The sequence below is a fragment of the Engraulis encrasicolus genome, chromosome 24, assembly GCF_034702125.1.
Source record: "Engraulis encrasicolus isolate BLACKSEA-1 chromosome 24, IST_EnEncr_1.0, whole genome shotgun sequence".
NCBI classification, from domain to species: Eukaryota; Metazoa; Chordata; class Actinopteri; order Clupeiformes; family Engraulidae; genus Engraulis; species Engraulis encrasicolus.
This window is the reverse complement of record NC_085880.1, coordinates 7,207,016-7,232,430: the sequence shown is the minus strand read 5'-3', so window position 1 is coordinate 7,232,430 and position 25,415 is coordinate 7,207,016. Positions and strand designations below refer to the sequence as shown.

General features: G+C 43.8%; 2 protein-coding genes across 4 annotated transcripts; one reads left to right on the top strand and one right to left on the bottom strand.

Moving 5' to 3' along the window:
* Window positions 1–102: 102 nt before the first annotated feature.
* ccnj (cyclin J) lies at window positions 103–9,044 on the bottom strand. Of its 2 annotated transcripts, none has more exons than XM_063192022.1 (6): window positions 8,844–9,044; window positions 7,908–7,998; window positions 7,472–7,682; window positions 4,497–4,796; window positions 1,683–1,842; window positions 103–1,133 (listed from the first exon to the last, which is right to left on the bottom strand). In XM_063192022.1, exons 2-6 carry the CDS (start codon window positions 7,974–7,976, stop codon window positions 761–763), a joined length of 1,113 nt encoding a protein of 370 aa, XP_063048092.1. In that variant the 5' UTR covers window positions 7,977–7,998; window positions 8,844–9,044; the 3' UTR covers window positions 103–760. The 2 variants fall into 2 exon arrangements, with proteins under 2 accessions (XP_063048092.1, XP_063048091.1); XM_063192021.1 differs by having other exon boundaries at window positions 8,854–9,044.
* A 1,217-nt stretch (window positions 9,045–10,261) lies between these two features.
* Window positions 10,262–25,386, top strand: LOC134441422 (zinc finger protein 518B). 2 transcript variants are annotated; one of them, XM_063191717.1, is made up of 3 exons: window positions 10,262–10,333; window positions 19,825–22,109; window positions 23,091–25,386. In XM_063191717.1, the coding sequence occupies exons 2-3, from the start codon at window positions 19,841–19,843 to the stop codon at window positions 24,185–24,187; spliced, it is 3,366 nt and encodes a 1,121-aa protein (XP_063047787.1). In that variant the 5' UTR covers window positions 10,262–10,333; window positions 19,825–19,840; the 3' UTR covers window positions 24,188–25,386. The 2 variants fall into 2 exon arrangements, with proteins under 2 accessions (XP_063047787.1, XP_063047786.1); XM_063191716.1 differs by lacking the exon at window positions 10,262–10,333 and adding an exon at window positions 17,029–17,276.
* Window positions 25,387–25,415: the final 29 nt, after the last annotated feature.

Sequence of the window (25,415 nt, the reverse complement as noted above, 5' to 3'; positions counted from 1 at the left end):
TTCGGAAGAAGTGGTCATCCCAAGCAGCCTAAATGAAAAGCCTAAATGAAAACGTGGAACTGAAAGCTACAGTACATGAATGGAAAACACACTGCAAATACATCTGTTGGAGATGTTCATATTCACCATGCCGTGTTTTTATTAAAAACATGACCCAATCTCAAAGTGCACTTGTACAGCTCAAAGGACAGCAGTCAACATTCAATGTTTCTGAGGTAGCAGCACACAAATAAACATCCAGATAGACCTACTCGTAAAAATAACTAGACACCTACGTTTCTCACAAAAGTCTGCATTGAAAAATACAATTTAACAAAATCGCACGATTTCGTGGGAGAGACTTAGGCAAACAAAAACCCACATACATAATCAGTGGATGACAGGCAAAAAAGGAAAAGAAAAATAATACTATTGCACATTCAAACAACCCAATTCTGCTCAACTCAGAATGAAACACTGAATTCCTACCACTTCTTGACCAGACTTTTTTTTTGCATTTTACTTTAAAAAGGAACATGGCTTGGTAGTTTATTTACAACATTTGTTTCAGTTAATCCTTCAAGTCACTGATGAGGTACAGGCGGTGTTCTTTGGTTACCCTGGTCACCCATTAGAGTCTGCTGAATACTTGCCCAGCCGTCTTTCCATTCATCCATCCATCCATCCTTACATCCGTTCATCCGTCCGTCCATCCATCCATCCATCCATCCATACCTCCCTCTCTTCATCCCGCCATCCACCGACAAGGTCAGAGCTGCCATCACCTTTCAAACTGTGGAGTAGCGCAGGTATACAACATGTTCAGTGGATAACCCCGGGCAGCAATGTTCCCTTTAGTTCCCTCCAGCGATGTTGCGAGGACCTGGGCCTGTCCCTGTGTCATTGTCCCCCCGGGCTGGATTGTGGTACCATGGGCCAGGTAAGGTGGTGCAGGGCCACGTACCTGGGCGAGTCCGGGCTGGGGCCGGTTCTGCTGGGGGTACTGTGCGTGTATCCCGGGCCGCTGGAGGTACTGGTGCTGGACTGTGATGCTCTGGGTCTGTGTGTGGTTGAAGGCCATGGCAGAGGGCTGGGAGGTAACCAGCTGCTGTCCCTTCTGCTTGCTGGCCTCCTTCAGGTCATTGTCGTGAGCACTGGGAACCACAGATATTAGCCGTTACATTTTTTGCATTTTGCAAAATTAGGGTTTGACTGGAAGTGTGGTATGAACTCAGTATTAGGCAGTATTTTCAGCATATGCCTCTTTTCCACTGCAGTTTTTCTGGTAGGGCCACAGCTCAACACAGCGCAACTCCTCCGCCACTTTTTGCTTTTCAAATAGGTACGACACAGCTGAATCGTAAAGCAAAAAGTGGCGGCTGGGTCGCGCTGTGTCGAGCTATAAGCCTACCAGAAAACCGGCAGTTTAAAAGAGGCAATATTGTCCAAGTTCAATTTCTCAAAACAGACTGGAAATGCTAAGACATACAGTAAAACTAGTATGACATGGGCAACCATCATTGGAAAGGTTATGCTATGAGGTTTTATATGACATATGACATGAAAACCCCTTATCACACACATGGGTTACACAGTTGGAATACCCACCCACACCCCCACCGTCGGTCAAGGTGGTAGGCATTTTTGTAAAGGTGGCTGCATTAAGTGTGAAGTGCTGGGAGAGACCTGGGAGTACTACTTACAGAAGCAGTCGCTCCACGCAGGGCAGCAAGTGTTCCCATGGATACAGGGCCTGGTGCTGGATCCGGTTGGGCCATGTCGGTGACAGGCGCAGGATGATGCGAGAGGCCGCCACACACGCTGCCGCTACCAGAGACGGAGCAAAGCTCACAAAGATGTGATCTGAAGACAAGGGGAAAGGAAGATTTTATTTTTACGTATTTATTTTCAGGCCTTTTGTACTTTTATTTAGATACACTGAGACAGTCAAAGATGGTGACAGGAAATGATTGGGTAAGAGACATGGGGTGCATTCAAATATGCCGACTTGCGTCCTCCACTTGTGCTTGTGGCCTCACGTTTTGCTGATGCCCCCGCCCCCGTGGAGAAAACAAAGTTTCCCCGCTGTCAGCCTAGCCACAACAATTTTTGGGGGACTATTCTTCATTCACCTACAGTTTGCAAATGAGAAAATAGCCCACTGAGTCACAGCGCCCCAAGATTTTAATTTTAATGAGGTTCAATTGTCACTGAGACATGAATATATGTAACAGACTCAGAGGTCATCTTGCGCAGTCTGCCCCTCAGGGCTCGAACCCGCAACTTACCAGTTCATGCTCCAGTTCTGTACGATACTATGTATCTTAAGGTCCAGGCTGATAGCTCAGTACTACCCATACCGTATGGGGCTTTGGAATCGGGAGGGAGGTTTACTAGCATTCTCCCGTACAACTCTGTAAGTTAGGCATCTGTTACACACAAATAGTTTGCCAACTTTCTGTTTTTTAATACATCTCAAATCCATTTTGCTTCTTTGTTCATCTCGAAATAATCCATTCATATCACACTCCCATAATAACAATGTGTAAAAGCGTTGAAGTAGACAATATTTGCACCAGACAAGGGAAGGTTTTCTTTAAAACTTCAGCTCATTGCACAATTCAGACAGCACACACAAACACAACAGATCATTTAAAAAACTGACTCCAACCACAAGGCAAGGAGGAATGCCGGAAACACCGACAGACAAGGTTTCAAAAATGGCATTTGGAAAGCGTAGTCTGAACACAAGTGTGCATTCCAGACACAACTAAATACAGTGTTACCTTGTTTTCTGACATAGCCGACAAGTTAGTCTGTCAGTGAAGACTGTTTGTTATGCCTTGGCACACAAGTAAACGACCAAAAAAATGCTTATTCATGTCAGGTCTGGAAACAGATCAAAACTAAGACAAAAAGATTGAACAAATAATAATGGGGTAAATATCAAACAAAACACCTTTTAGATGCTGAAATATAATTATCCACTGTCCACATGATCATAATCTATTGTTCTGGGAAAACAAAGAAACCCAATCCATTTGCAAAGCTGGATGAGAAGCAACACACATTGTATCCAATCACATGCAAATGTAATCAAGATAATCCTGTGCCAGGCATGTCAAACTCAAATTCAGAGGGGGTCAAAACTAAGATCTGGGATGAAGTCACTCAGTGTTTGTTTTCAACCAATCATATATGGTAGGTTAAATCCCCCTGGACATGTTCTGTTGTATGAGTGGGAGATGTTGCGTTGCCCTCTGCCAACTTAAATTCCGATGACAGATCAAATGTCATTTTCAAGTCATCTTACATTAATGGTGTATGTAGGCCATTTGAAATGATCTTGCAGGCAAAACAAAATGACCCTGTGGGCCACACTCGCCCCTTGGGCCTGAGTTTGCCATCCCAGTCCTGTGCAGTCCAGACACAGTCTCAAACGTCCGACATCACACCCAGTCTCAAACGTCCGACGTCACACCAAACTCTGGTACAGGAGACAGATGCACTACAGAGTGAGTTAAAAGCTGGGCTTGCATCTTAGTAAGTAGCGTAGCTGTACAAGACTTCATGAGGTTTACTAATGCGCCATGCCAAGCTCTATGTACTGGCTGGCATCCAATCAGAGGTGGAAGAAGTACAGAGGTTGTGTACTTAAGTAAAAGTAGAAGTACCCTGCGAAAAAAATACTCAATTGAAAGTAAAAGTTGTACACCAAAAATGTACTTAAGTAAAAGTCATAAGTGCTAACTTTTAAATGTACTTTCTGAGTACAAAAGTACAAGTATGTCTGCCTACTTGATCCAATAGGAAAAAGTTTCTGCAACGGTTTTCGGTTCTATTTGAACATGACTATGGAGTCCTGTTAATGTTTTTTAAAGTATCTTTTCTGTCTGGGTGTCAGTTTGAAAGAGGGGCTTGGTCCCGCCTCCCTGCCTGCAGCTGAGGCTACTCAAATATCCACGAAACACAACAGGAAAACCTAGGATAAATGTAACTAGTAACTAAGTCCTCTTCTAGAAATGTAAGGAGTAGAAAGTACAAGTAATTGTCAAAAAAATTTATTGAGTAAAAGTAAAAGTCTGCATTTTTATTTTTACTCAAGTAAGTACAAATTCCAGAAAAAAATACTTAAGTACAGTAACGAAGTACAAATACTTAGTTACGTTCCACCTCTGCATCCAATACATATGCATCAAATCTCATGCAAAATACTCTCACTATAAGAAGACCTCCAGCCTGAGGCCATCTCTTATACGATGCATGAAATGACAACATTTATGTTTGTTTTGTAACGAAAATGACCTTTAAAAAGAAACACTTGTGGCGACGTGGCTCAGAAGGCTACTCCGCTGTACCATTACCCCAGGGACCCAAGTTTGATTCCAGCCCAAGGTCCTTTCCCAACCCTTCTCTGTCCCTCTCATTTATTGTCACCATTTACTGTCATCGTCTCCAGCCCGGTCTCAATAAAAGCTAAAAAGGTCAAAAACAAAAACATTAGAAAAGCCACTCACCCTGTAAGGAGACCTCCAGGAAATAGTCTGCGTACTTGTTCATGTAGACCACGGTCTTGTCCAGGCAGACCAGAGGCCAGCCGTCCTGCAGGTCCTCCTCGTGCACGGCCATGGATAGGTAGTACTCGATGAAGTGGGCCGACGTGGGCAGGTACAGGTTCCAGTTGAAGGTCTCCAGGAGGAGAAGCTCCATCTGCAGCAGCCCCTCCCGGTTCAGGGCTAGGCTCATGGAACTCATACAGCCCAGGCTGTTCAGGGTCTGCAGCTTGGGCACCCGGTCTTCCCTCTCTTCAAATTTACCTAGAAGATCGAAGGGAAACAAAGGAGTTCATGGCAGAACTATGGATGGAAGGGAAGAAGGAGAGAAAAAGGACAGAAAGACATGACCTGAGAAAGATGTGTATACTTCTCTCACTGAAAGGTCATTACATTTATTTACTCAGGTATAACAGGTAATGCAAAAATGCATGAACGAACACTAGGGTGCATCAAATGCCCCCTATGAAAAAATATTGCCTTGGCCCTATAGTAAAAATGTTCTACACCCAGTAAAAACACACTGTGTAAAATATTTTGAAATTTGGAGGAAGTCTACCGGGGCCTCCACCCCCATGAAAATAGAAAATAATGGTGATAGTCAAAATCTTGGAATAGAAATGGCTATTTCTGTGCATAAAGCTACCCAATAAAAAACATATGGCCTCAGCTGTGTGATAAAAATGTTCTATGCACAGTAAAATCACTGTGTAAAATATGTTGAAATTTAGATGAATTCTGCTGGGTCCACCAGGCCCATGAAAATACAAAATAATGGTGATAGTGATGGGCAACCTGGATTCCAAAGCTGAAGTCCAGTGCCACATATTCCAAATGACCTACCTAGTTTTACCTTTCCAATTAGGGCAATTGGACAGGTAAAACCAGATAATTTGTGGCACTGGATTGTAGCTTTTGAAATCTGTGGCACTGGATTGTAGCTTTTGAATCCAGGTTTCCCATTGTCTTAAAACAGAGGTGGACCAACCCTGTGACACATTTGCCCCAGCCAATATAATGAACCAGCTGATCCTAATTACCACTTAAGCCAGGTTGATGAGGTAATTGGTGAAATCACCTGCATTGGGAGCATAAACAGAAGGAATATCTAAGCAGGGTGTGTATTCAGTGGATCCACTTACACAGACTTCAGTCTCGGGACAGACTGATGGTCAAACCGCTATATTCATGCAAAATTGCTGTTTTGCAACACAATATCAATTCTGTGCTGCCTTGGACCACTGCTAGTATCAAGCAAGAGACTGCAAAGCTGTATGACTGTTATATTTGTGTGTTTCACCTGTGGACCCACAATTCATGGAGAAACATCTGTACTAAAGCTGTGAATGCTCCTTGGCATGACTAGGCTACAAGGCAGACAATACAACTGTATCAAAGAGTGCCATTACTTCTTTATCCCATCACCTGTGGTAGTGTTTCACTTTACTCTATCAGATGACTACCATAACTTACCTGAGAGGCCCCTGGAAATGATCTCTGGACCTGGTGATACCCATGACACTCAGGTGCTGTTTCCACGTAGCAGGATATTTTTTTAGCAGGGTATTTTTTTCTCCTGCTAGGTGGAAACGCAACGTGTGGATAAAAAAAATCCTCCATTGTAACAAATGCGTTTCAGACCCCTAAACAGGATATTTTTTTCTCCTGCTATTTTTTTCTCCTGCACCTGGATTTTTAAATATCTGCTACGTGGAAACGGAAGGCCAAAACCAATGCAAAACCAATACAAGCAGGATAAAAAAATATCCACATGTAAAAATATCCAGCTACGTGGAAACGGCACCTCAGAAGTCACTTTAGTACAGGTTTTGGGAAGCCACTCTTTCCAACATCACATGCAGTTGTATTGACTGTACTCCATTGACCTACTGCGGGGATTTCTTGAAAAAACACAAGTCATTCCAAGGAGCATTCACAGCTTTAGTACAGATGTTCCACCAGGAATTGTAGGCCCACAGGTGAAACACACAAATATAACAGTCATACAGCTTTGCGATCTCTTGCTTGATACTAGCAGTGTGTCAGCTGGTTCATTTTATTGGCTATATTTGGAATATGTGGCACTGGACTTCAGCTTTGGAATCCAGGTTGCCCATCACTATCACCATTATTTTGTATTTTCATGGGCCTGGTGGACCCAGTAGAATCCATCTAAATTTCAACATTTTCAACACAGAGTGATTTTACTGTGCGTGTGCATAGAACATTTTTATCACACAGCTGAGGTAATATGTTTTTATTGGGTAGCTTTATGCACCGAAATAGCCATTTCTATTCCAAGATTTTGATTATCACCATTATTTTCTATTTTCATGGGGCTGGTGGCCCCGGTAGACTTCATCCAAATTTCTAAATATTTTACACAGTGTGTTTTTACTGGGTGTAGAACATATTTACTATAGGGCCAAGGCAATATTTTTTCATAGGGGGCATTTGATGCACCCTAACGAACACATAAAAACAAACCAAAAAATGAAGCCTTTTCACACCAATTGCTGAATGTGCTGATTAACAACTCAATGCTCACATTAGGGAGACCAGATTTCCAGGGTGACCAGATTTCGGCATAAAAGCCCATCATTTACCACACAAGTAATAATGCACTTTTCAGTCAATCCCAGTTGGCCTATTTAATCAGGAGGTCAGTGGCACTACCCTGTTTTGAGCAACATGACCAGGGGGTATCCCAAGAACATGTTTAAGTGATAAACCTGGCGAGGTTAATCTACAGGAAGGTACAGTCCACAGGTGTCAAGAAAATTAGGACTACAGGCTCTTCTATTAGGCAATTTACCACCACATCAAGGTTAACCTCACCAGGTTTACTCCTGAGCCAGATTCTTGGAATACTCCCCTGCATGAGTGAGAATCTCCACAAACAATCTTTGAAATGAGAAGAGCCACCAAAAAATCCTTACTGGCCAGGAGCAAGCAGGACAGGGCGACGATGTGAAGCTGCTGAACTGTGATATCATAATGATCCATGAAGAGGTCCAGCAGGTAAACTGCAAGGTGTCTGGCTGTGGGGCACAGTTTGAAGCGATTGCTCACCACTGCGATGAGGTCTGCAAAGTACCGCCTCAGGCCAAGCTGTGGAGACTGGCCTTTGTAGACTGGCAACTTGAGCTCCTGAGAGACAGAGGAGTAACACAAGAGTACTTGTAGTGCCCAAAAACTAGACATGCAATATGATTTTTCACACCACAAAATATAAGGCATACTAATATTTAGTCTAGATATCATGTTTCACTGCATAGTCCAAGCAGTTTGATTTGTATATTTTTGCTCAACACCCAGTAAAACCAAAAGAAATATTGGAAAGCAATAATTACGTTATATCTGCACCCTGCTTACCTTCAGACGAAGAGCCTGGTGTATGTCTCCTGCAAGTTGTCCCTTCCACCATTGGCCCTCAAGTTCCATTTAATCCAGCGAGATGGGCTGCCTATAATGCAAGAGTAACCATAATGCGTAAAACTTTACGCATGGCTATTTTGTGCATGCGCAGCGTGCATATGTGAAAGGAAGGCATATTAGTTGGTGGGATAAACTTCATTAGAGCATTGTGTTCTCCGCCCCCCTCCTCTAACCTAATCATCTCGATTCTCGCCAGTATCAACACTGTCAACAGAACTAATTCACAATCAGGATGTCTGTGACCGATCAAGTATACATTTGGTTTAAAAGAATCAAACTTAAACGCGATAGTAATACGATTAACTGTTGCTCTTGATCGTGAACACCTACCCAAAAAAGTGTGTCACTCACTCCTAAACATGTCTTTTCGTGCCCGCTGAAAGGCCGTGGGAACTCTGTGACGCCAATGATCAGTGTCCTGAGTTGATCCAGAGCTTTGATTTATCAGAACGTCCAGGTTGAATGCAACGCATGCGTTCACAAGCTCATCCTATAAACCTATATGTGATCTAAAGTGTCAATCATTGCACTCAAATGGGTCTTGCTTTTTGAAAGTATGCGACAATACCAACATATTTAACTGTGCCATAGGCTAGCACAGTGGATAGGACGACTGCAACGGTCTCACTTTTATTAGGTTACAACACAATCTCGCTTTTTTTTACATCCTCAAACGGACTGAGAGACTGAAAGTAGGTTACGAGGTTACTCTGCTTGTTGGAACTGCATCGGTGCCATCCCCTGTAGCCAGTGGGTCAGTTTTACGCAAGAGGTTTGGAAGTGAAGAATAGTTCATTTTTACGCACCGATCTGTATTAAACTATTCATACAGCTCTAACAAAATGTTTCGAGTGAGTCAGACAAGACACGTACCAAAACTTACCCCCAAACATGGACTCGACAACGTTCGAGATCGAACGCCCACAGTGTCACACCAAGAGTCTTGAAGAATAAAATGTTGACAATGAGCCACGAAGTTTAGGGGTTCATTGTTTAAGTTTACAATAAGCAAGAAAGACTAGAACACATGGAGTGGATAGTCTGCCAATTGGCTGCCCCCTTACACCGCATACTTCTCTATGAGTGGCCAATCACAAGCAGATTTACGTAGACGTCCGACTGGCGAGAAGGGCTGCAAAAGCCCATTGGTTGCAGCGCACTATCTCAATCACTGCACTCTGGCTGCTAGTTGAACTTTTAACAAGACAATCTAACTTTGGGCAAAGCAATTTACCACAGGCCTTTGTCATCTCTCTTGAAGAGTGTAGAACAATCATTTTTAAAAACCTCAATTTGCCCCCTGAACTTTATGGCACAGGAAATTTAGTCTTCTGTCTTCTATAATGGATAGTATAGCCAATAGAATACAGATAATGCAATGTGTCCACAAAAATAAATGCATGTATTTTTTACATTCCATATTATTATTTACATTTAATTTGATCATTTTTTGTTGTAATAACTATCCTTGTATTGCAACATAACAGCTATGCAAAATCATTTTAGTCAAAGGACAAAGCCACAGTCACAATGGATATTAAATATGCATGATAAAAACACAAATAACAATGTCCATAATGTGAGTGATATAGAATAATAGAAGAAGAATACAAAGGGAGGACATTTTTAAATGTTTTATTTGGACATTTTGAACATTTACTACTAATGGCATGTCACATGATTCATGATGATTCCCATGTGTGCATAAAGATATGTAGAAATATCCTGCCGTGTGTTACATTACAATAAGCAGTATTATATGTCATGCAACTTTCACTTTCGATCTCTCAGAGTCGTATGACGTGCACATATAAATATACAACATTTGGCTGCAGAAAGTAGAAGTTCTGCAATATCTTGACCCCATGTCTTTACTGAAGCAGCTGATTGGAGTTCCAACGAGTGTTTTACTCTGGTCAATGAGCTCATTAGTGAGATCACCTGCCACAAGTGTACATCTAAAACCATGGGGTGCATTCCAATATGCAGACTCCCGTCCTCCACTTGTGCTTGTGGCCTCGCGTTTTGCTGACGCCCCGCCTCCGTGGAGAAAACAATAAAGTTTCCCCGCTGTCAGCCTAGCCACAACAATTTTTGGGGGACTGTTCTTCATTCACCATTCCAATTGCAAAAGAGGAAATGACATTAGAATTATACTTTTGCAAGATATTGAATTAACTTTCTGTCGAGTGACGTCATCACGAGGCTACAAATAGGCAAGTGAGCAAGGGAGGACGGGTCTGCATATTGGAATTCACCCTCAATTCAGTGGCCAAGAGGTAGCTTAAGGGCTGGGGTGTATCCAGAAGTAACTGTCAATCAACCAAGAAAGAACCATCTGATTTGGTGACCCTGACTGAGAGGTGAGTGGGTCGTCATGAACGAATTTTGTTCTCATCGTCAATTTATCCACCTACGTGCATGCTACATTGTTGAGCAAGGTGAAACAATATGGTAAAGAGGCAAATAACTACTTAAATGTATGCATATTGTAAAAGGGGGATAATAGGGCTCCCCAGCTGTCTGTCTGGCTTAACGTGACATCAAACAAGAGTGGACTAGATTTGTTGGAAAAACTGGTACCAAACCCGGAAACAGCTGACTTAACTTTTCTTGCTCCATAAAGTTTACTATCACAAAGGTCAACCAGGATTAGTTGCTGGCTGCTCTCTATAACATGAAGGCTGCCTTATCTGCCTGCAAATATTCCCCTCTACTTTCACTATTTAAGTATTGCTCACTGTCAGGGAAACCGACACGGGGGGACAAAGAGGTCACTTGTCCCAGGCCAATGGAGAGAGGGGGCCCAGAATTGGATTCTCATTACATTGTAGGCTATGTATTGGGTTTGGGGCCTTTTCATATGTCTTTGTCCCGGGCCCAGACAAAGCTGTCAGTGGCCCTGCTCACTGTACTCCCTTATATTGTGCCTTCTTCCCTACAATACTTCCTGGATTCTCACTTAAAATACTTTACATGCACGTTTGTGGCCTTGTTGTCTGCAGTGTTCTTTATTGTGTATGTGCTGGGATGCATCATTATGATGACATTTGCTAAAATATGCAGTGTCATCTGCCATGTCGTGCGAGCCAAATGGCCAGAAATCTGATCAGCAATGTTGACTTGGGTTAGCCTCAAATCACCAAACAATTACTGAAAGACCTGCATAACTTGCTTCTCAAATGCCTCTGCCGTAAACTACAGTACAAACAAACATAAACACACACACACACACACACACACACACACACACCATCAAATTTGCAGATACAGAAACGAAAGACCTGATTGGAACTTGCGCAATCGCATTTGAACACTTATAAGCCCAGGATATGCTTGCTGTGGTATACACTTTGCACATGTCGTACACGGACATGTTTTCAAACTGTACGTATTTTATGTCAACTTTGCACGCAGTAGCACACCTGAACACAAGGTATGCAGATTCATGTACACAGTGCTATATTGACATAACTGCAAGTGGTGATCTTCCATGTTGAGGTCACAGTAAAGCCAAACAATGGAGGAAAACACAGCCTTGTTGACTATCAGGCTCTAGATTATAGCCAACCTCCAGTATCATGCATAGTGCTGTGACAGCTCTTCAGCAAGTATTTGCATATCCTGGGCCTTAAACCCAATACTTGTGTCCCTAAAGGATGGAATATGCTTGCTGTGCACCCTTATAGTACACACATACATTACAACCACGGAAGTCAACATGGGGGGACAAAGGGGTCAGTTGTCCCAGGCACGTGGAGAAAAGAGGTCCGGAATTGGGTCCTCATTACATTTCATGTATTGGTTTTAGTTGATTTTTTCCCGGCCCTGGCCAAAGCTGTCAGCAGCCCTGAATACAACCGTGCATGAAGCGTGTGCTCATACTTGCTGCAGAACAATCACAGCACTGTGCATCAGGGCCGCTGACAGCTTTGGCTGGGCCCGGGTCAAAGACATGTGAAAGGGCCCCAAACCCAACACATACAATGTAATGAGGATTTAATTCGGCACCCCCTCTTTCCCTGGGCCTAGGACAAGTGACCCCTTTGTCCCCCCCTTGTCGGCTTCCCTGCTGTGCATGATACTGGATGTATCATCTCCTGAAGGTGGCAACTGAAGCATCTGTTTAGGAGGCCAATGAGACTGTCCAGAGAAATGTCTGCCATTAGTTTCTGCCATCTCTCTCACACACACATGCACACACACACACGCTGTCAGAATCACGGACCTATGCAAAGTTTCGTCCCTTACGTTTGTGTCATTATTGCACACTTTCCATTACCTGACTTTTGCCATCTGATATGGTTACACTTTCCAAAAGCATCTGTAAAGAGTACAAGAGTCCAAGAGCTACCAATGCACAAAATAGACATAAAATATGTGCCAAATTTCACTGGGCATGAAATATGCATTGACATGTGTATCCTGCAGCAAGCATACAGTGAAATGCATCATACTGCATGTGTTTTCCAGGGGGTATAGAGCAAATTAGACTCTCCTCAAAGTTTCCGTCATTGTTTTGTCATGAATATGATGTCAGTTGCATAGGCAATCGTTCATAATGATCACAAAATTACCAGTTACCTAGCGTTCAACGTGAGCCACGGCTACCACACGCAGTAACATACGCATGGCAATGCGCTCAAAATTTATCAGGATATCAAACATTTTGAACAATTCCATGCTCCAAATGTTGTGGCAACAGTTTGGAGCGCAAGTAAATGATAAATGTCTGCAACACTGTGTGCGATTTTTAGTTGTTTATTTCCAGAATTCATGCTGCCCATTCATTAATGTTACCTTTTTCATGAATACTTACCACCAGCATCAAATTCTAAGTATTCATTATGACTGGAAAAATTGCTCTTTTCATACATGAAAAGGGGGATCTTCTCCATGGTCCGCCATTTTGAATTTCCAAAAATAGCCATTTTTAGCTGCAAAAATTATTCTACGTGGACCATACTAGAAAGTATTTGTTTATTACTTAGTAAACTTTCATGTAAATATCAAATTTGGCGATAGCCAACCCAGTTTCAGTGAGCAGCATAGTTGCAGTACCTTTTTTGACCATTTCCTGCACCGTGTCCCTTTAATGCTCCCAGTTGTTTAATGGCACAACTGGGAAACTCCTTACTCCCATTGTCATTGTGACACAGAACTCCACAGTACATAAGTGAAAACTGCACACAATTAAATTGCATTTATGCCTCACCCTTGCAAGGGGGCAACCCCCAATGGCGCCCGAAAGGGAACAGTGTGGCGGGAGAGTACCATGCTCAGGGTACCTCACTCACCGCTAACCCATGACTGCCCATACAAGTGCAACTTGTTGCAAGTTGCTTCAAAAATGCATTGAGATTGCATTGAGATGGATGACGTCACATGAAAATGATATTCAACCACTGCTACCACAACATATTGCTTTCCTGATGACTTGCTTATCTCTCAGATGCGGGAGAGTAGTTAACTGGCTCTTGCCCGACCTGTAGTTGAGTGATTCTCCAATTAAGGTACATTTTATGTCCCTGGCGAATATTAACTATATATAGTATGCATATTATTTCACCCACATTTAGTACTTATTAAAGAGAACTTGGAAAATAATTAATCAAGGTTCAACTACGATGCTTTCCACAAAAATGAAAGCACATTTTATATGTGATTATAGCCATTTTGCCTCTGTCCCTAAGCCTGACTTTTGGCCTTTGACCTTGTTTATCTTAATGATAGAATTATTAGAATTATAAATTAATGTCAAATCCAAACATAAAACATTAATTTGCATCCATGTAAATACACATGTATTGTATTAAAAATAAATATTGTTAAAATATCAAATTTTCCACATGTTGAACAACTGTCCCCTGGGTTTACTTTCATTCCCCACAGGGGGTAAGAAAAACAACAAAAATCAAGGTAAATATGGCAGCAGACACTTTATGTATGCCATTTCCAAACCGTTTATATTTCATGGGGGGAATTTTAAAAAAACAGGATTCATAAAGTTTGTTAGTTGTAAATTGTGATAATCTAACACTATGGTAAAAAGATAAGGCTAGACTGCTCAGCTAGCATGAGATTTTGGAGGTAAAGTAAGGAAATGTCCTTTCCACAACCGTCATTTCCATTACTATTTCCATGATGGCTGGTCCCGAAAAAATACAAAAAATGATGTATTAATTATCTAACATAATCACTGCCAACATCTTCAGTCATTGGGCTATTGGTATACTTATTCACATTCTGACAGTTTTCACATTTCTTGAAATAATCCAGGTCAAAATGTACCGTAATTGGAGAATCGCTCAGTTCCGCACAGCTTCAGGACTGACATAGCGATAAATCCGAAAACTAAAGGGGGGTTTCCAAAAATAAATGAAGGCCGTGTAAGCAGGGCTGGACTGGCCATCTGGCATAGCGGGCATTTCCCGGTGGGCCCTGCACCCTTGTGGGCCCCAATTTTCAAAAATGTAAAAAGAAAAAAGGGGCCCATAAGGGTGCAGGGCCCACCAGAGAGTCAGTTCTGCGCCGCTAATTAGGAGGGGCCCCTTTAATCCAAAAGTTCCCAGGCCCTATTTCTACCCCAGTCCAGCCCTGTGTGTAAGGGCCTAAGTGAAACAGATGCCAACTATCAGACCTGGGGTCCGTTTCTCGATTCTTGTCGTTACTAACTGCCTTAAGACCGTCTTAAGACCGTTTTACCATTCCCTTGGATTTAGTGGTGAGCGTCGCTGTCTAGAGAGAGTTGAGTCGCTCTTACAAAGGACGTTGCTACCGTCGTTGGCAAAGACGCTTTCGAGATACGGACCCCTGGACCGTTTTGCACATGGTTGGTACTGAAGACTGAATTATCGGCCTAGCCCGACCTAGACCAGGGGTGGGGAACCTATTTCTCAGGGCCGTTTGCAGCCCTTGAGGCCGTTTTATCCGGCCCCTGATGTAATTTTAACGGTATACAGCTTCACATGAAATATGACATATTTTGAAATGGAATCTTAGAAAATACATTTGCAATACAATTAATTTATAATCAGGGGACCTAAAGAAGGTGCGGTCTGTTTTAAAGGTGGCTGCCTTCAATATACGCCTAAAGTGCAGGGGGAAATCCTAATCCATAGAACGGCCCTCAGAGGACTTTTACGACCCTCGGATGAACTTGAAGAGGCCCCTCGAATGAAAACGGTTCCTCACTAGCCTGGGCGAATAGCCGACTGTTGACTCCGTCAATCAGTCTGGCAAAAGCCATGAGGAATCTGTCTCCGTGGACGATGGGAGATGGTCTGATCTTACTCTATCATTTAAATTAATTGAAGTTCCAAACTCAAATTAAAACCCATATTGTGCTTTATTAGCATGCCTGTTACGTTATAGCGTCACAAAAGCATACAAATAACAAAACAAAAGTGTGAATATAGTTACCTTAACCAATCAGTAACGGAGCTCGCGGGTGAGTTCTACGTCACCACTCTCAACTGTTTGCTGATTGGCGAAACACTGAGAGAACCGAGCTCGAGGCTTTTGCCAGACGATGTGCGGAGGCAAAATCTTTGGGTGGGGTACAGAGGATGTCGTCGCAAGGCTAGTTCTTCACCCCTGACCTAGACCTTTAGCTCAATGTTCTGCATCTGTGCTCCCATTTTAACAGGTTATTGCGACTGGGAGGTTGCAAGCCCCAATTGATGATCTGGCGCAGGGGTGGGGAAACTGCCGTTTACGGCCCTTGAGGGCGTCTTATCCGGCCCCCGATAGTATTTTTATGTTATGCAGTTTCACATGAAATATCACATGTTTTGTAAAGTAATCTTAGAAATTACGTTTGCAATACAATTAAGTTGTATTTTCAGGGGACCTAGTGAATATTGGTTCTGTTGTAAAGGTAGCTTCAATATAGGCGCAGGGGGAATAAGTGTAAGGGGAATTCTGATTTGTGTTCATAGTACGGGCCTTGGATGACTTTATAAAATTTGAAAAGGGTTTCCCACCCCTGATCTAGCGCTTCTACTCATCTTCATCTTCTTCCTCTAATTTCTCTCGGGAATAAACAAACTCTACTCTACTTCTTCTTCTAGGCCTAATAATGATTATAGGCCTACCCCATACAGTGCACCACAAGATGAAGTAGTGAACATTTGATATTCCCCCATTAGGTGACACACCTACATATAGCTCAACTCGACTATTTTGGTGCTCTGGCCTATCTGCTTGCCCAGTGTGTCAGGAGTCATTTTTAAATCCTTATGCAACCTGGTGTGAAACCGTTTTCGCAACACCTTGATGACAGAGGAAGTGGTCAAAACTCAATTTCTAATGGAACATAACACCAGCATCAGTTTGTAGGCCTATGCAACAGCCCATGGGGCAGAAGAACACACACACAAAAAAACCGCCCAAGACATGTGATCATCATCTTTCAGTTAATGGAGAAATGATTATAAGGAAAATAGGAACATAGGAAAGCAGCCAAATGAGGTGTTTGTGGAAGCTGTTTATGGCTTGGTAGGCCTACAACCTGACATAGGAAAGATCATGAAAATGTCATAGTAGGCTATAGGCTAATTGTCGAGATACATTTTAAAAAATGTCCACTGTCTGGAACAGCAGACTACACATCTGTCACCATCATCCAACATGGGTGTGTTAAGAATGTGCTCAATACAATGCAAGCAGATGTAGTTTCCATGAAGAAGAAAAAACCTCCCACAGGCTACAGAACAGGTAGGCCCATAGGCCTATCCTATGCAACAATGAAAATGTAGGTAGGCCTGTGGCATATGATATTTGATATGGTACTAATCCCGCCCTATAGGCACAGCTGTGACGTGGAGAAACAATTGTTTGCTAATCAGCTGAGTATAAAACACATTACACTAACAAAATTATAGATCAATCATTCATTTCATAGCTTGCACTTCCCTAGGTAGGCTATTGGCATATTCATGTCGTGATGGCCTGCAGTGAATCCTGCAACTAACGCTGACCTAGTATAATACAACTGTAATAAACGGCAGATAGTTTGAAAGAGGAAGCACGTGTCATCTGAATAACAAATCCCCTTCCGAGTTGTTGCCGTAGTAGCCATTAATGCACATTCACGACGGGGCTATTCCTCAAAAAACACCAAATTGTAACATGTAACCTTCAGTGTAGTTGCAGTGAGTGTTCGATATTGTAACAATTCACTCGTTCTCATCCGCTTTGCCCTAAAAACTGAGATCAGCTACAGTTGCTTCCCGATTTAAATCATCCCCGGATTGAGGTGTCATGGCCGCTGTTTACTGAACTGCAAGTTTAGGAAAAAGAGAGGTAACGTGAAGTTGTTGGGTTGCATGAAAATTGTTGATCGTGCTGTTGGAATGTTAACGATGATTTTTCGGTGTGCCCATTTTGCTTTGTTGTACAGAGACGGTGGTTTTGAAGCCTTAGATTTAGTAGGGACGGGGGAAAGTCTATTTGTAGCTAACGTAAGGCGTTTTACTTAGCTTTAAAGTGGATTGTTTGAAGCGCGTACAGAGTTTACGTGCATAATATCGCTGCCTCTTGTTTCACGCTTCAACGTGCAACATGTAGAATTCCAAAATAGGAAACTACAACGAAATGTGCCGGACTTATAAAACTTTAGAAGACGGGTTGTTTGTTCTGCTGTACCAGAATTACAATGCAACAGGCGTATTATAGTAGCCACTGTAAACTAGCCACGGGCAACTTCTTCCAAACGACCTCATTGTACTACGAATTACACATTTTTGTGTGTGTACCCCAGCTGATTTTTATGTCAAATATGCTCGTTTCGTTTGCTCTGAACTTGCGACCCACGTTGAGGTTGTCTTGGTCTTCAGTCATGTGTGATCTGTAGGAAAGTGTTCAAATGACATAGGCTACTGCTTTTTACGAAAACAATGTGGGATTCAAATAGGCCTAACTAATGCAAGATTGGTATTGACAAGTTTGTCTTTTCTGACTGCAAACATGGGTTGTCTGTATGAAGATTTCCACTAACCCCTACTGGAACTGAAATAATCAGTTATTACACAGTAACAATTATTCCTTTGTTTTTATGAGTAATTCATATGATATAGCTGTCATAGGTCAAAGCCATTTAATATCACCATGAATGTCTCTAGGCCAGTGTTTCCCAACCAGGGGTACGTGTACCACTAGGGGTACGCGGGCACACCTCAGGGGGTACGCGGGGGGGGGGGGGGGGGGGGGGGGGGGGGGGGGGGGGGGGGGGGGGGGGGGGGGGGGGGGGGGGGATATTAGCAAGTATATGGAGTATAGTCACATTGGTATATGGGTCATTTCACGTGAAATCAGACGCTTTGGGACCCGACCGATCCGGATTTCAATCATACTGAGCTCACTCTTTCAACTCCTTCTCTGAATGCGGAAAATGGCCTAATGTCCATTGACAATGGGCAGAAGCTGTGTAGTTTTTGAGTACCTGGAATAGTTCTTGCAGATTCAAACCTCTTCAACAGGTTCTCAGCTTCATGATGGTGCATCTCTCTCAAGAACATCCATTGCCAGTTTGCCACAACAGAGATGTACTATCATGAAGCTTAGAACCTGTTGAAAAGGTTGGAATCTGCAAGAACTATTCCAGGTACTCAAAAACTACACTGCTTCTGCCCATTATCAATGGACACAGTGGAAGTTAGGCCATTTTCAGCATTCAGAGAAGGCAGAGTTGAAAGAGTGAGCTCAGTAAAGGAATGTGTTATTTTCAAGCATCAAAGGGTATGTTGTAGCTGTATATGATGGCAACTGGTGGCTAGCATGTGTTGAGGAATGTATGCCGAGCACTGGAGAGGTGAAACTGAACTTCCTGCATCCTCATGGACCATCTCCATCCTTCACTTTTCCCTTCAGACCAGATAGACTTGTCATGGATCATCAGGATGTGCTTCTGGTAGTGGAACCTGTAACTGCAACGGGACGTACTTATACATTATCTACAAAAGACACAGCTGCTGCTTCAAATGCACTGGTAGAGTACAAAATGAGAGTGTAGCCATTGATTATCTCTTTAAAGTACGGTAAAGGGAAGATGTCACAGGTACACAGAGAAGGAATGTTCAAACATTCACATATCATCATTTGGTGTGTATAAATGGACATCTGCCTTAGTTTCTGAAGCCTGGGACCATGGAAACTGACCATTTTTGTTTTGTTTTTGTTTTGTCATGTGATGCTACTATGGTATTACCATATTATTAGTAAGTGGTCTGTATGATGCCATATTTGTGAGTCAAATTCTCTCTGAAATGAATAAAGAACCGAACACCAGCATTTGAGGTGTTGCTAATGACATTGCCGGCTACGTTTGGACAAGGAACTGGCCATTTTAAAATATAGTTTTTTAGATATTCAATTTTTAATTTTTCAATTTATCATAATTCATATTCTGAGAGTTGTTGTATTCCAAGCTGATTGTGTAATATGTAGAGCCAGAAAAGAGCTTTCAAATAACACCACAGGCATCTTTTTGTGACTAACACTGACTGATATATTCAAGGCTGAATGTATAGTGTCCTACCCTCACATGTGAACCTTTCCTAGTCTGTTTCTCCCTTAATATTAGTGTCAGATTCAAACCAATGCAGTTCTGGGGTGCTACCTTGCTACTAAAAAGGCACACCAAGTATGATTGAAATCCGGGTCGGTCGGGTCCCAAAGCGTCTGATTTCACGTGAAATGACCCATATAGAGCATGAGTGAGAGGGGTACTTATCATATGACAAAATTGCTTAGGGGGTACGCAGGGCAAAAAAGGTTGGGAAACACTGCTCTAGGCTATAAAGACATATTTCATCATCACATATAATATAAAACATTGTGATTTTCCCTGCAGGGTTTGTAAGTGGTGAATGGAGGAAAACGCCAAAATGGAGAGCCTGGACAGCAGCACTGATGTCAAAGGAGACTGGTGTAAAAGGCTCCGTTTGAGGAAAAGCACTGCTGGCTTGTCAGTGTCGGGGCAAGCTGATATGACTGACAACAACAGCTCGCGCCAGGAAGAGCTATCTGATCGCAAGATATCTGCCCGTCCATCCCCCAAGAAACAACGGAATCAGCGGGCAACAGACACAGCCAAGCGCACACCCACCGCTCAGTGCAAGAGGAGCCCAGCCTCCAGCAAGCCAAAGACTTCCACAAAGGTTCACAAAGCAAGCCTGCCGCCGCCGCCGCCGCCACCACCACCACCAACAGCAACAACTACTGCCCCTCCTGCTGATGTCTGTGACGGCCAACCCAGTGGTCCGTCCTCACCTCTGCCGACCCCCCCACAGCCACAGCTTACCGGAAACCTCTGTGGTGTTGACCTGCCAGTCCCCACCAACGGGGTGTTTACCTGTGCCAGGTGTAAGTTTCACTCTAAAGACATTGTGGCGTTTTTGCAGCATACACATAACGGCACAAATGGCCTACCTCATGATAATGAGGTCACCAAAGATGGACACGCGAGGCAGCAGAGCAGTGATTTACATAGCTATCTCTCGCTCGCGCCGCCAGGGCTTCCCCTGAAGTACGAGCTCGACTCTCAGACGCCCTCCAAGCAGAGGAGTTATACCGCAAAGCACAAGGCAACTATGGCCAGGATAAGGAAAGGGAGAAAATACATGTGGAGGAGGAATAAAGAAGCTCAGCCCAAGGTGGAGGAGGAGGCGTCGCCCGAGCTGAAGCTGTTTCTGACTAAACACCCGCTGAAGCCAAACTCCTGGATGGCCAGGGGGTTTCTGTCAGTGGAGAACGAGATACTGGATGAGAATGGCTTCCTGCTCAATCCCGAAAAGACTATAGAAGCCACCAATAAGTATCTGGAGAGGACAACCATTAAAGAGGAGAGAAGTGGCATGAAGTTTGCTGTAAAAGAAGAACTTGAAAATGGCAGTCACCCTTCTACACCTTTTGCTCGGCCTCCACCACCCAGAAACGGCACGTCGTCGCCCTCCGAAGCCATCAACCCCAGCAATACTGAGCTCGCCCGTCTCATGGAGAAAAATAACATTTCCATCCCTCCCAACTGCACCACCCAGGTCCAGGGTTTCAAAATGGTGGAGGGCAAAAAACACTTGGTGCTCAAAGTCGTACCCGCCACAAAGAAAGAAACCGCAGACACTGCCGAGTCATTGCCAAGCAAAAGCCCCGGCAAAAGCATTACGAGTGACACTAAAACAACAACCATGCCTGAAGAAGACGGTGACCAAATGGATCCAAGCAGCTCTTTGAGCGGGCTCCAAGAATGTAACGGGATTTCAGCAAACGGAACAGCCAGCTCGTGCTCTTCTCCACTGGGAACAGTTGCTGATGCAAACGCCAGTCCTCCAGAAAAAACACATGTTCAAAGTGACGACCAGGGAGTCGGTGATGAACAACATCCGGGATGCTTTAGCCTTAGATTGAGCCTCAGCCCAGAAAGAGAGTCTGTTGGAGTGAATGATCTCGAGACGTTGGGCGATAACGTTGTGCACAGCACAGTGCAGGAGACAGAGCAGCCAAACGAGTCTCCACTTCAGTCCCCTCCTGCTATCCCCGTCCCTGCCACGGAGGAGAGCACCTGTGGTTTGCTCTCTGATTCCGACCAGGCCGCAGTGGCCGAAGCACAAGCAAGCGCAGATGCTGTGGAGAATGATGCGTGCCTGTCCCCTGCTGTTGCTGGCGCTGCAGAAGTGGAGTTGGACCCGAACAACTGCCATGGAGGGCTTCCAGTTTCGCATTCGTCTCCTTCAAAGTCCAAGTCACGTCCTGCGTCTCCCCCCAGGACACAGGAGGAGGAGGAGGAGGAGGAGGAGGGGGGAAAGGACCACTCCAGTCCAGATGACAGAACAAGCATTAATGACAAGGGGGAATGTCATATCCCAGAGAGCAGCAGCACAAGCATTAAGGACAACAGGGAATGTCATAACCCTGAAACCAGCAGTGATGCAGATGTCCAATCGGTCACAGTGGAGATCTGTGGAGAAGCAGAGGCGGTGAAACCGCCACCACCACAGCCACTGCAAAACCTGGATCACTCTCCTCTTCAGGCCAGCTGTCCTGAGAACAGTGAGACGCCAGCCCCTGTTTCATCTCCCGGTGTCACAGCACAACCCAACACTGAACTGAGTACTGTAACGCCTCCTTCTTGTACTCGAGGTTAGTAACTGTTGGCTGCACGCTATTAACAAGGCAATGGCATACATTTTTTAATATAAGTATATGCATAGATTTATTGACAAAAATGCCAAAAAAAAAGGTTTTTATTCTTTAATCACTACATTTGAACTGTATGTTTTTCACACACGTTTTAGCTGTTGGCTGGCTTTATGTTCTAAATACTTCTTACGAAGATGTGCAGACGTTTTTGTCATGCCATTAGAATTACATGGTTGTAAATCAGCAGTTTTGTTAAATATAAAAAATGTGTGCTAAACCTGTGAAGTAGGTAGGTAGAGGTTTTGATCGAGAAATGTGTTGCCTTAAATACTTTCAGCACTTTTACTAAGTGCATGTTACAATTATTCTTGCTCTTGTTGCAAGCATTATTTGTAACACATGGTATCCAAATATCTTTTTGTGATCAACTAACAACTGTTTTTTTTCTCCATTTAAAATTTTTGAGGGGAAGCATCTCCACAGACAGCAGTCAGATAAAAAGAAAGACACAGGCTCATTACTGCGTCATTGCAATTAAAATAGACATGTGTGGCTTATTTTGAGGCCCGCTTATTTTGCTTCCCTAGCAACCCTGCCCCTTCCCAGACTCTCTCCCAGCAAAAAAACATGCCCAATCTCGATAACTTCAGTATGGTGGTCCTCATCATATGCCAGCCAAAACCCCCTTAAGTATTAAAAAAATAATATGGACTAATGCCCCCCATTTGCGCAATTGACTCCCCCCCCCCCCCCCCCCCCCCCCCCCCCCCCCCCCTCCCCCCCAACTCCCTAACACCCTCTGGGGAGACCCCCTGTTGAGCCCCCATTGTGAAACACTATCCTAGTACGAGTAGCTCAATATGTACACATGCACAGACTCAAAACAAGTCCACTTATACACACGTCATGCACACGCCCTCTTCTAAATATCTTTGCACATACTGCACAGAATAATATGACCTGTTTCTGAATTTATTTCAGATGCTGTGGAACATCCTGGTGACCCGGAGACGTCGGCCCTAAACACTGAAAAGCCAGAGGCCAGCAAGAGGCCCCGGTACTCGTCACCGGAACGCACAGAGGAGGGAGCAACAGATGGGCCGCCGGTACCAAAACTCAGCAGGACTCTGGACTCGCAGGAGAAGGGGGAGGAGGAGGAGGAGGTGCTGCATGCTGCATTAGGTGGTACACCTCACAGCACATTAAAGGACGCACAGCATACAGCATTGGACAGTCCATTAAAGGCTGCAACACACACTGCATTAGAGGATTTACCTCCTACTGCATTACGGGGTGCAACGGACGCTGCATCAGGGGGTACACCACACACAGCATTAAAGGGTGCCACGGACAGCGCATTAGAAGGAGCACCTCACAATGAGTTAGGGGGTACATCGAACACTGCATCAGGGGGAGGCGTAGCCTCTACGGCGCCCTCATCTGGGGAGCACCAGGACTCGAGCGCTCGTCACGTGGACAAGACGCTCCGCCTGTTCCCCTTCAGCTATTTTCAGCTGGTGACCAGGCCAGACAGCGCGTGCCAGCCGGTGGTGGTGCTCAACCACCCGGACGCGGAGGTGCCCGAGGTGACCGACATCATGCGCGTGGTCCACAAGTACGGCACCGAGGTGCAGAAGGTGAGGCTGTGTGCCGGCACGCTCAAGGCCCTTGACGACGGACACACGGCTCAAGACCACGAGGAACGACAACAAGACGGAGATGGTGGAGGTGGAGGTGGAGGTGGAGTCGTCAGGTGTTTGCCAGGAACACCGTTATCGTCTGGCATCAGTGGCGTTCCTCCTCTCCCTACATCCTCTCCCTCTCCTTCTCCCTCCCCTGGTAGAGTAGAGCGTCGACGGAGCACGGTGAAAGAGAGGTTCCTGCTGAAGATGAAGCTCCGCCGGTCGGGTCAGAAAACCTACCAGGTGGTGAGCCCAGACCGGCGGCCGCCGCAGCCGTCTTTACGGTGCTGGTTCTGCGGTAGGGCCTTTACCAAGCAGGACGAGTTCATTAGCCACGAACAGAGACACACGCTGGACACCAGCGGGGACTGGAGCAGCTGGTTAAAGAGCCCATAAGCTTTGGCGCTTTTTTTGTTGCATTTTTCTGCTTTTTGTTCCTTGCCTAGTCCACTATTATGTTGAAAGAAATGTGAGTCCAAAAAAAAATCTCAGGATGACTCTATGCAATATAACAACATCAGTATGGGAGAGCAATATACAGGGGTGTCCCAAATAATTGTGTGCATTCTTTGAATCTATGAAAATTAGGTATTTATTGAAATCATGTATTTTTTTTAAAGTGTATTAGACTTTACAGACATTACTTTAGTGTTTTGTCACCACTGATTCTCAAACGGATGACTAAAGTCTCTCTGCCATGAGATCTGAAAGTGAAAGTGCATACAAATTCCAAGAGAACTACATACTGTGTATGATTCATTGTCAGCAGTGCTGGGACCAGAATGAATGTCACTTTGAGAACAGATGGTTTCAAAACAATGATATGATATCTTTAAACTCTATTACACTTTAGAATTTAGGAATTTTAATATACATCTAATGTACGATGATTTGGTGCGTATACATTTTTTTCGGGACTCCCTGTAGTTTCATTTACTTTGATAGATGGATGGATGGATGAATGGATGGACAGATGGATGCATGGGTGATGTATTAGACAGGTAGTGTGTCCCACCTACCTCTTCATAGTTCTCAAAGCCCCCATGAAGCTCAAACAGTATATGAACTGTGACTTGAATTTCATCATTTGTACCACAGCACAGCCGTCCCTCAAGTTTTGTGGTTAACAAACACATTGTTGCTTTTTGTAATTTATTGTCTACGCTGGTAGACTACTTTTTTATGTAAATTTTTGGTTTTGTACATACTGTTGGTCTATACGCTCAGGAATTAATAGAAAGGGTAAAACACTGTAGTTGCTTTGAGAAATGTCCCATCAATTACGTTTCAGCCATTTTTTTTGTTTGTATTTTGTCCATACCACACTGCTGCCGGAATGTCAACACCTTGTTACCAGACTGTTCATATTAATATTGTGTGTGTATGTTTCTTTTTAGAATTTCCTTTGTAATATAGTGTTATTGTCACATCTGACAAAATACTGAGCTTTAATGTAATAGGTAGCCATGACTACTAGGCCTGAGGTCTACGGTGCATTACATTTGAGTGGTTGACAATCAATTAACATTTATCAAATCATGATTACAATTTATTTTATTATATGAAAATACATAAATTAAATTACAGCTACTCTGGATTGTGTGAATTGACTACACTTTTGACT